The 11,646-nt window shown below is 43.1% G+C and overlaps 1 protein-coding gene across 1 annotated transcript; it reads left to right on the plus strand.

The window, feature by feature from the left end:
- The first annotated feature begins 326 nt into the window (after nt 1-326).
- LOC129456604 (ankyrin repeat and SOCS box protein 6-like) lies at nt 327-7,296 on the plus strand. Its single transcript, XM_055224955.1, has 4 exons — nt 327-426; nt 964-1,044; nt 1,915-1,987; nt 4,352-7,296. The coding sequence occupies exons 1-4, from the start codon at nt 342-344 to the stop codon at nt 4,644-4,646; spliced, it is 534 nt and encodes a 177-aa protein (XP_055080930.1). The 5' UTR covers nt 327-341; the 3' UTR covers nt 4,647-7,296.
- The last annotated feature ends 4,350 nt before the right edge of the window (nt 7,297-11,646 follow it).

An 11,646-nucleotide genomic window follows, 5' to 3' on the forward strand; every position in this document is an offset into this window, starting at 1 on the left:
AGCAGCTTTTACCATATAAGATGTGATGATGTAAAGAACATTTGTCTTGACAAGAATAGATTAAAATTAGGTATAAGCTTTTTTTAGGGACTACAGACGGAAACTAGCTTCGGCTATAATCTGGTGCAAAGCATCTATTAATGTTTTTTTGCACACTGTACCTTCAAATAAACTAAGAAACTAAACTTAAACACATTGCAGCAATGAGCATCAGGTCACACACCATGTGCAGTACTAGTAGCAGTTATAGTTATAGTACTTGTAATAGTAGAATTATCATCAATAACAATGTAGTAATAGTAACAGTACATGTTTTGCAGTACAACTGCACGACTCCCCTGATGTTGGCGTGTCTGTCTGGTAAACTGGACTGTGTGAAGACTCTGCTGGAGCTGGGGGCAAACGTCGATGAGAGAGACTACATGGGTACTTTTACTTTTACTACAAACTCTTCTGCTGTACTGACTGGTTTATGTAGTAGCAGTATTTTACTACTACGACTACTACTCTAATAGTGTGGATAAAAATCATAGAATGTATATATAAATGGTGTTTCAAATTAGAAATGAGCATGAGCGCAAAGTTGTTCCTTCAAAGTCTGGCTCATTTTGGTCTTAGAATGTTCGTATTAACCTGCTCTACACGATCCTGGGTTTTTATTTCACTATTTTGTCCCTAAATCAAGATATGAACATGAATAACAGACCAATCAGGTCCATTATATCTCAGAGGTCGCTTCTAGCATTAGCAACAGGTTTGATTAACAGCGTTGCTAAGTGCCAATTGGCTGTTTGTTTGCTATACTACATGCACTCGGATTTCCAAATATGGGTCCTGGTTGCAGATAAGCCCCTATAATTGCTAGCTTCACTTGGCTTACTTTGACTGGAGCCCCTATGGGTGACGTCACACTCCCATCGTCACCTACTTTATACAGTTTATGATTTAAATCTTCTGTTTTAGGAAAGACAGCATTGTTCCTGGTGATGGAAAAACAAAGTGCAAAAGAATGTTTACAATTTCTTCCTCCACTTCTGCAAAAAGGTACAACCTATAAATATTACAGACTCTTCACCTGTATGTCTTTGTTTCACCTGCACATGTGTGGACAGAGACATCTGTGCATGTGTATATTTCACCTTTCACCTATATGTGTGTGTATACTTTTCACCTGTACGTGTGTGTGTATGTTTCACCTGTGCATGTTTGTGTGTGTGTGTCTGTACTTTTCACCTTTCACCCACACGTGTGTGTGTGTGTACGTTTCATCTGTACATCTGTGTGTGTATAATTTTCACCTGTGCATGTGTGTGTGTATGTTTCACCTGTACATGTGTGTGTGTACATTTCACCTGTACATGTTTCTGTGTGTGTTTGTGTGTGTACATTTCACCCTTCACTTGTACGTGTGTGTATGTTTCACCTGTATGTGTGTGTGTGCATGTTTCACTGTACGTGTGTGCATGTTTCACCTGTATGTGTGTGTGTGTGTGCATGTTTCACCTGTACGTGTGTGTGTATGTTTCACCTGTACGTGTGTGTGTGTGTGTGTATGTTTCAACTGTACGTGTGTGTGTACGTTTCACCTATACATGTTTATGTGTGTGTGTGTAAATTTCACCTGTATGTGTGTGTGTGTGTTTCACCTGTACGTCTGTGTACATTTCACCTGTACACATTTCTCTGTGTGTGTCTGTTTCACTTTTCACCAGTACGTGTGTGTGTACGTTTCACCTGTACGTGTGTATGCCTCACCTGTTCGTGTGTGTGTTTCACTTGTACGTGTGTGTGTACATTTCACCTGTACATGTGTGTACGTTTCACCTGCACATATGTGTGTGTACGTTTCACCTGTGCGTGTGTGTGTTTCACCTGTATGTGTGTGCACGTTTCACCTGTACATGTGTGTTTCAGGGTCAGACCCAAACACCAGGTCGATGCATGAGGAGTCAGTGGAAGACTGTTTATGTGACAATATCAGAAACAGGTGAGGCCCATTGTACAATATTACATGATTATAAATGAGTATAGTGTTTAGGGATGCAACGATCCGATACTGGTTATCGAATATTGGCACTGATACTGAAAAATTTGCTAGATTCCAAATATTAGTTCAGTCGATACATGATTGGGCATGTACAGTTGAAACCAAAAGTTTACATACACTATTTAAAAAGATACATGTTTTTTTTTTTTTTTCTCACTGAGATGAAATCAGACTAAACCTTTCCTGTTTTAAGTCATTTAGGATGACCGAAATAATTTCTATTTTCTATATGCCAAAAATAATGAGAGAAGGATTTGGTACCATTGCCTTTAAATCTGACTTGGGTCAAATGTTTTGGATATCCTTCCACAAGTTTCTCACAATAGTTTGCAGAAATTTTGGCCTATTCCTCCTGACAGAACTGATGTCACTGCATAAGTCTGTTGGCCGCCTTGCTCGCACATGCCTTTTCAGGTCTGACCATACATTTTCAATAGGAATAAGATCAGGGCTTTGTGATGGCCACTCCAAAATATTGACTTTGTTATCCTTTAGGCAGGCAAGGCAAGTTTATTTGTATAGCACAATTCGTACACAAAGTAATTCAAAATGCTTTACAGAATAAGAAGGACATTAAAATCACACAAATCAAAACATAAATAATCACAACCATCATAAAGTTAACATTAAAACAGAAGAGTGCACAATAAAAACCTTTCAGTCATATGCACAGCTAAACAGAACTGTTTTGAGCCTGGATTTAAACATTGTCAACGTAGAGGCCTGCTCACATCTTCAGGAAGACTGTTCCAAGTTTTAGCTGCATAAAACTGAGATGCCGATTCGCCATGTTTAGTCCTGACTGTCCCCGAAGTCTTCAAATTGCGAGATGGTTCATATGGCACTAACATTTCAGAGATGTACTTTGGTGCTAGGCCATGGAGAGACTTATACACAAGCAGAGCTGCTTCAAAGTATTCTTTGAGCTACAGTGCTCGTACTTATGTGCTCGTACTTCCTGGTTCTAGTCAGGACCTGAGCAGCAGCGTTCTTTAGCCACTTTGTAACCAGTTTAGCAGTATGCTTCAGGTCATTTTCCATTTGGAAGACTCATTTGTGCCCAAGCTTTAACTTCCTGGTTGATGTCTTGAGATGTTACTTCAGTATTTCCACATAATGTTCTTTCCTCATGATGGGGTGAGTGGTTCCTTTGATGTAAAACAGTTTGAGTGCCTTGAAGGTGAAAAAACACTATTTAAAAATGTGACCATACCTAGAGCGCTCTGATAACCCAGTAATGAGATCTGATTTGTGGTGTGTGTTTTCAGCACAAGAGAAATCAGATCATCAAAAACACCTGGTGATATGTGTCAGTGAATCAGTGGATTTTTAGAATAACTGTTTTATTTGAAAGACCAAGTACAATTAATTTAACATGTCTTAGCCACATGACTTTGACCTTTTTGCATAATTTCTTTGTCAAAACCTGCATAGATGGGAACAGTCTGAAAGAGATCAGATTACTCACATCAGACCAGACTGTTTACATGACATCTGAAAAATCTTCAGAAATCAGATATTGGATCAGATTTTTCTGTGCATGTGAACAAAGCCAGTGTGAAATCTAGGGCTAATTGTGACTAGTTGACTATAAAAAAGTAATCTTAGTCGTATTTTTATCATTGTAATCATTATGTAGACTATACAGACTCTAAAACACATATGAAAAGACCTTAAAACAAATAAATTAAAATACAAAAGCAGACCTACCTTCTCCTCACCATTTACTCTTTACTCTTAATCTTTGTTCGCTTATTTTCAAGACGCCATTTTGCCAATTCAACCCCCGTCACTGACACCGGTACATGCCCACTGCTCTGTATATTCTTCATTCTCCAATTTAATTTTCTTAATCTGTGATACACGTAGGATACAGCAGCATCACATAGTTATTTTCATACAAATGCAAAAAAAAAAATTCTGCCACTCACCAGTAGTTCCATTTCATTTTTTGCAGGTATCAACACTAAAAAAGTCCCTTTCACAGGACAGAAATAATTCTTTCCTGAATATCTTGAGCTGTATCAGAACAAGTATAAGACACAGACTAGTATACACCCATGGACCACTATGGAACCTACCTGGACCACTGAATGTTGAAAATCACATTCTGTTGGCAGAAGAAAGTGTGTTTTTATTATAATTGTGGTAGCCGAATCAGTATTGAATATCAAGTCTATTCCTTAGTATTGAAATTTTAATATCATGACAACACTACAATAGCAATAATCGCTTGAGTAGTTGACTACTAAAATAATGGTTAGTTGCAGCCCCAGTGGGATCCTTATTTGTTTTTTGTCTCAGGTTTGTGCTAACAGAGGAAGAAGAGGAGGACTCTGAGGACGCTGGTTTCTTCTGGGATAAGCAGCGGCGTTTTGACCTTGTAGCGTTTGTGGAGATGGTGTCTCTGTTACTGCGCTCGGGCCTGGTTCTGCGCTGCTGTGTGGAAAACACTGCTTCAGGCTCTCTGTTAAAGCTCTCCCTGGAACATTTCCCCTCTCTGCTGCCTCTGAGTGTTCTGCTCCTGCACAGTGGCGCCCCCTTCTGCCCCCAGGACCACGACTGCTGGTCCCGGAATGAGGAGGAGAGGAAGAGATAGCCAAAAATAGATCATATCTCCATCTCCGCTAATGCTAACTGAAATTCAAATGAATTACTGATGTTAAAATAGTGTTAATATCTGAATTATCTTGTGATTACATTTGTTTTATATGTTCTATTGTCCGATTTCGATTAGTTTAGATTCAGTGGTGGATGAAGTACTCAATTTTGTTACTTAAATAAAGAGGTAAAAAGTTACTCAAGTAAAAGTAAAACAATCTACTTAAGTAAAAGTATTTAAGTACCCGTTTAAAAATGTGTTAAAGTGTTAAATGTAGTGATACTGATTAACAAAGTCAGGATGTTACCACAAACATAGTAAAAAATAACCCCTCAAATCATATGAAAAGTACTTTTTATTTTTCAGTCCAGTTCAAAAATGTAGTGCAGTAGAAAGTATCCACTGTAAAATGTAGTAAAAGACAAACTTTAAATCTGTCAACAGGAGTGAAGATGTTTCGCTGCTCATTTAAACGTTTGCTATGATCAGACCTGGACGACTGAGGGATTACACAGGCACTGTAAAATGTACTTACGTACAGTACAGATGCCTAAAAATTCTACAGTACTTTACTACTTTGTTACCTTCCACAAATATGTACTTTTATAAGTTATATGTTTCCTGTGGTGAAGTATTTACATTGTTGTAAGGCTCTACGCTGTCTGTGATCATCCATCTGTAACTTGCTGTCTGCGTTCTGGGATTCCATCCATCCATCCATTTTCTTCCGCTTATCCGGGGCCGGGTCGCGGGGGCAGCAGTCTAAGCAGGGACTCCCAGACTTCCCTCACCCCAGACACGTCCTCCAGCTCCTCCGGTGGGACCCCAAGGCGTTCCCAGGCCAGCCGAGAGACATAGTCCCTCCAGCGTGTCCTGGGTCTTCCCCGAGACCTCCTCCCGGTGGGACATGCCCAGAACACCTCCCTAGGGAGGCGTCCAGGAGGTGTTCTGGGATTTAAATAATCATTTATTTTAGCGAGAAGTGTGGACTCACTTTAGAGAGAATCAGAAATAGCCGACTAGACGACAGCATGAAAAGGACATTACAGCACATTCTCTGAAGTCTGGCCAATCAGAGCAGGCCATGTGAGTTTGTCACTTTAGCAAGGAGCAGATACAGCCGTGGATTGGGACAATGTATGAAATATTATCTGAATATCATTTTTAAGATGGTTAAAACAATGTGAGGTTTCTTTGTGTCACTGTCGCTCCCTGTAGGTACGATGTGCTGTTCAAGGCGGTGGGGTCGTACTTGGAGAGGCGTTGGGAACCTTATGGTTCTTGTTTGGAGCAGGCCCGAGCACTGCTGGAGCTGGCCAAACCAGACAAGCCACTGATGCGTGTGACTGGTACAGATACATATCATATCAAACTTTAGTGTTACTAATACTGTGAAAAAAACACCACGATTTAAAGGATTCATATCAGGCTGCTTTCTGATCTATGTTCTAATGTTGTTTCCTGATCACAAACAGACCTGGAGTTGTGCTTTGTTTCATTCACACATGTTTAACACACAAACCCTGCATATTTAGACTTCTTTTTCATATTTAGAGTTCTTTTCTCAAACTGAGCATTTTGAGCTTTGGAAATGTAGACAGACTAATAATGCAAGGTTATTCAAACGTGGGAATGAAACAAAAGATGGGTATGTTTTTGAGGAGGTAACAGCATTATGACATGGCTTAAAGATCAGAAGAGTCTTTTTTTTTATATAGGGCCTTTAATGAAAAATTAAATCCTTTTAATGTTCTTTTGTATTACCAGAAATGTTACAGTATGTGACCTGGTTTATGATATAAAACTGTATGAGTGAAGTAAAGTAAAGACAATAGAATGTAAGTTTCCTCATTAAATGGTAGTGTTTTCTTTTCTATTCCCATGTGGCCTTATATCTGTGTAATCCCTCAGCGGTCCAGGTAGGTACCATAGTGGTCCATGGGCGAATACTAGTCTGTGTGTCTTATACTTCTTCTGATACAGCTCAAGAAAAAAAAGCTATTCAGGAAAGATTATTTCTGTCCTGTGAATGTGACTTTTTAGTATCGATTTCTGATCTGGTTTTTGAATTAACTTAATAATCTGGACATCCTGTGGGTGTTTTGAAATGTTTCATAACTCTTGGAAGCTAATTTTATTCTGTTGAGAAATGTTTTGATAAATGAATGTCAAGGTGACCTTGTCCGAGAGGAACCAGATGCCAGAGTGAGCTCAGATCCCATCGCACTCCCTTCTATGGTCAGAGTTAGGTCCGGTGTTAGAGTTGTACCAAATTACATCAGGTGGGTGGACGGTCCAAGGAAGGGGTGGAACCTCCAGTGGAGTAGATCTAACAAAAGGGACAGTCACACCCAAATCTTGGGCTTTTGGGGCTTTGGGGATTCGGGGCTTTACTGGGGTTTCGGGGTATCTTGGGCATCTTTAGATTCAGAGCCACTTGTTTCTCACTGAACTGGTCTGGGTTCTCTCAATTGGGTCTAATGAATGAGACACCGAATCTGTAAGCTCAAGTAATTTCTGTTTATACTCAAAACTTCAATAAACCTGTGGAACCTTATTTCTGGACTCGGCTTCTTTCGGGAGAAAGCACCCACATAAATTTTGGTGTCACGACATTCAGGAGGAAAGAGAGGCCGATACAGGCAACACACGGCAGAAGCAGGTAAGAATAGATATCTTACTCCGCTTTTTGTCGCTTTTGAGTGTTGGTCTGTTTCCAAAAGAATTGTGTGCTGGGGTTGACCCAAGGGGATGTGGACGCAGTGAATTGAGAAACAAATTAGTTACGTGTTAATCGCTTTGGTATGTTACGCAAAATAAAGAAAAATAACGAAAAAAAGGAAACGTTAGGGCAGTCTTTTGACCACGTAAATTTAGGGGTTTAGCACCGCTGGCTGAGGAGCTGATCAGCAGGACGAGAAATTGGGGCGAAATGTGTTGGCCAGGTCGGAGATGCTTAATCTGACCGTAAAATTTTAAAATACTGACTGCAGGGCGTTGACTCCCTGGTAAAAGCAGGTCTGCCTAGAATAGGGGCCCAAACGAGTAGACGTTCCGAAGGTGAGGATTGGAACCCTGTGTGAATAAAGGGCGAGTGTAGTTTAGCCAGGAGCATCACAAAAATTTTTGAGGCAGTATCAGGGAGGAGAGAACGCAGCTCTGTGCCATTTTGACCCTAAAAGTGAGAAATAATTTTGGTTCAAGTTAAATTTTGCCATTTTGACCCTAAAAGTGAGAAATAAGTATTTCGTTCAAGTTAAATTTTTGAGAGTTTGTGGGCTACAGAGTTTAAGGAGAAAGAAGTACACAAGAGAGGTGCCCGGGGGCCGGAGTGTACATGGGAGATGGCCAAAAATCCTGCGTCAGCGCTGTTTGTTAAATATGTAAATATATTTTAAAAAGTCCGGCCAGACAGTATATTATACAAAATAGTGTTGTATTCAGTTCATTGTTGTACATAGTGCCTTTAAGCTTCTCTTGTCTATGTGTGGCTCTGTAGTTTTCAGTCCCGCATACGTGTGATTGCGAGAAGGGAAACTTGCTTGGCCTGAGGGGAACCCGAGTGAGTGAGAGCAGCCCCCACCATCAAATACTTTAGACTTAGAAAGGCGCGCACACGACGCGACGCGCAGAGGACAGGGAGCGTGCAGTAATCAGAGCTCAAAGGGCCAGCTGTATTTAACATTGTGTACAAAGTGACAGAAAATGGCAGGAGGTGGCGTAAGTGCGGTCCAATTATTGAACAAATTTAACCCATTATTAACGGAAAAAAATTTGAAATTCTCAAAAAAGTGGGCGAAGCGCACTAAACATGATCAATCACCGTGGCCTGAAGATGGCACCTTTGATTTGTCTGTGTGCGGCGATTTGGAGGTGGCAATTAAGAATCATAAACCAAAGCAGAAATCAGAAAAACGCAAGAAGAAACGTGAATATGAATTGGGCATACGCCAGAAAGACCGGTGAGAAGCGTGGGCGTTGTGGGAGATTATGTTATAGAATCGGAAGAACCTGGAGGGTATCCAAATGTAGAGGAGTTAGTACAGGAAATGAGCGAGTGTACCTTGGTCCCAGGAGAGGTAAAGCCAGGCCGACCAGGCTGACGAGCATGTGGCTGTAGTGAGGATGTGAAAAGGAAATTGAGACAAGCTGAGGGTCTCGAGCTGAGGGTCACAGCGCAGGCTGTGATGGTTCAAGACAGACAGCAGACAGCAGCAGCATCACCCCCTCCCCCGCCACAGGTCATATTTGTGCCTGCAGGTTGGCCTCCAAGAGGGAGAGGTTATCAAAGGTTCTGTACGAGAGGGGGGAGGAGGATGAAGAGGGGTGGTGACAGGCTAAGAAATGCCATATGTTTTGGTTGTGGAAAATTGGGTCATTTAAGTTACACGTGCCCAGAGTTACGATCTCGGGGAAAGGGGGGACAAACAGGAGATACACACACCTAACAGGACACACACAAAACCAAACAGGAAATTCACACACTTATCCACACCAGATCGTATAAAATACAATCTGAACCTATATTCAAAAATGTCCAACAAAATTGTACCGATGATAAATGATGAAGAAAATACACTTTATCTCATATTAGTGCCTCTATGTCATGATCCCTGTTCTGTTCTGTCACGATTCCTGTTCTGCTCTCCCTGCGCCCTCGTCTTCCCCCTCCCTCACCTGTCTGTCTCCGGAGCTGGGCGGAATCCGGACTCCTCCCACGCGCACCTGCTCCCCATCAGCGCAATCAACGCCACCTGCCGCGGATAAGAGGGGTCCGGACGAGTCACTCGGGGCCGGAACGTCCGCGTGTTTCACATCTCCGCCCCAGAACCAGCTCCGGACTCCCCCAGCACCCGCACCTCCGCCCTGGTATGGTCTTGTGTCTTCATTGTCGTGCACTTTTGTCTCTCTGCGCTCACGGACCTGCACCCACGCTCCCCAGCTACTCTGGATTTCTGAACAATGTTATGTCGGACACTATGCTATGAAGCAGCCTCGTTCCCCGGCCTTGTGGATAAATGAACTTTGGTTTCTATGAACGCTTATTAAATGAACTTTGGTTTCTATGAACACTTATTGTTAATAAAGACATTGTTAAAGTTTCGTGAGTCTCGCAGCTTTGGTCCCTACGCCCCGCTGGTTACGACAGAACGTTCCGGCCAGAAATGGACCAAGCGGACTCAAGACCGGACACTACGCTTCAAGCAAGCGTTTACTCATCACGGCGACGTGCTCGGACAGCACGAGCAAACCATCCGGACCCTGTTGGAGCACAACCAGTCTCTTGTGCAGCGGGTGGAGAACATAAAAGCAATTTACTAAATGATGATCCCAGCAATATAATTAAAATTGAGTTTAACCACACCTACATGATACAAGACCAAAGGTTAAAGTGCCACAGTTGATGATGTTTTGTGCAATGCAAAGAAATGCAAAGAAAGAGCAGTATGCTTTAAACTCATCTGACAGTGATGATTTATTTTAGCATTTAAATAAACTTTAGAAGAATTTGGGTTTAATTAGATCATGCTGAAATGTAAGTAAAGATTTCAAACCATGTGTCGTTATAATTATTGAAAATTCTTCACTTTAACTTTAGGATATTGTAAATATAGATATAGATTTCTTATACAAATTGTTTACACATTTTTTGAGGTGAAAATGAACTACTTGTCCATGCACCATAAATAGATTTTAGTTTTGACTGAAGTGGATTTGAGGTGGGTCTTTGGCCTGTTGTGTCTGGGTGGGCATGGTCTGAGTGCAGTGGCTCTCTGGGTGCATCGCTCCAGCCCTGAACTGAAAGGTCACATGACCTGGACTGGCTCTGCTCTGCTGTTGTCTAAAGACTGTCTAAACATGGCGGCTGCGTCACTGAGAAACATGAACTGAACTAAAACCAAAGAATGTCGCGCTACCTCTCACAAAGAACAAAGAAAGTCCTGCTGGCTCTGAAACTCATCTGTGGACTGGGTTCCTCCACTACTGGTCACATGACAAATGGGTGAACTGAATCAAAAGCTTCAAGTGCTCTGCTGCTCCTCTAAAGGCACCATAAAAATGTCTTTGCTGCTGCGTTTGGGCTGTGTTTGCCTGGGCACTCATGACTGGAGCCTGTTCTCGGATCCGCACAGTCAAATATTTTGGTTCGAACCTAAATAAAAAATTTAGAAGTGCATTGATTTATTTGAAACATTTTTGCCCCTCCCCGAACCGCCACCTTAACGTGGTGGAGGGGTTTGAGCACCCGAATGATCCTGGGAGCTATGTTGTCGGGGGCTTCATGCCCCTGGTAGGGTCACCCATGGCAAACAGGTCCTGGGAAACGGGTCTGACTAAGAGCAGTTCAGAAGCTCCCATGAAAAGAAAAAGATCAAGGCCAGTTACGTCGCCCGGACTGGCGTTACCGGGGCCCCACCCTGGAGCCAGGCCTGGGGTGGGTGCTCGGCAGCGAGCGCCTGGTGGCCGGGCCTTTCCCCACGGGGCCCGGTCGGGCCCAGCCCGAAGGAACGACGTGGGGCCGTCCTCCCGTGGACCCACCACCTGCGGGAGGAGCCATGCGGGGCGGGTGCAAAGAGATCCGGGCGGCAGTCGAAGGCGGGGACCTCGACGACCGGATCTCCGGACATGGAGACTAGCTCTGGGGACGTGGAACGTCACCTCGCTGGGGGGGAAGGAGCCTGAGCTTGTGCGGGAGGTTGAGCGTTACCGGCTAGATATAGTCGGCCTCACCTCCACGCACAGCTCGGGCTCTGGAACCCAACTTCTTGAGAGGGGTTGGACTCTCCATTTCTCTGGCGTTGCCCGCGGGGAGCGGCAACGAGCTGGTGTGGGCTTGCTCATTGCCCCACAGCTCAGCTGCTGCATGTTGGGGTTCACTCCGCCTTCGGGTCGGGGACAGGTCTCTCACTGTTGTGTCGGCCTACGGGCCAAACAGCAGTGCAGAGTACCCGGCCTTCTTGGAGTCCCTGGGAGGGGTACTAGACAGTGCACCAAC

The sequence above is a fragment of the Periophthalmus magnuspinnatus genome, chromosome 10 (genome assembly GCF_009829125.3).
Source record: "Periophthalmus magnuspinnatus isolate fPerMag1 chromosome 10, fPerMag1.2.pri, whole genome shotgun sequence".
Classification (NCBI taxonomy): domain Eukaryota; kingdom Metazoa; phylum Chordata; class Actinopteri; order Gobiiformes; family Gobiidae; genus Periophthalmus; species Periophthalmus magnuspinnatus.

What these genes read in the sequence shown, in the direction of transcription:
- LOC129456604 (XM_055224955.1), top strand. Translation starts at nt 342, where the DNA reads ATGTTGGCGTGTCTGTCTGGTAAACTGGACTGTGTGAAGACTCTGCTG. An exon ending in CGATGAGAGAGACTACATGG is followed by an intron (nt 427 to 963) that starts GTACTTTTACTT and finishes CTTCTGTTTTAG; the next exon opens with GAAAGACAGCATTGTTCCTG. An exon ending in TCCTCCACTTCTGCAAAAAG is followed by an intron (nt 1,045 to 1,914) that starts GTACAACCTATA and finishes TGTGTGTTTCAG; the next exon opens with GGTCAGACCCAAACACCAGG.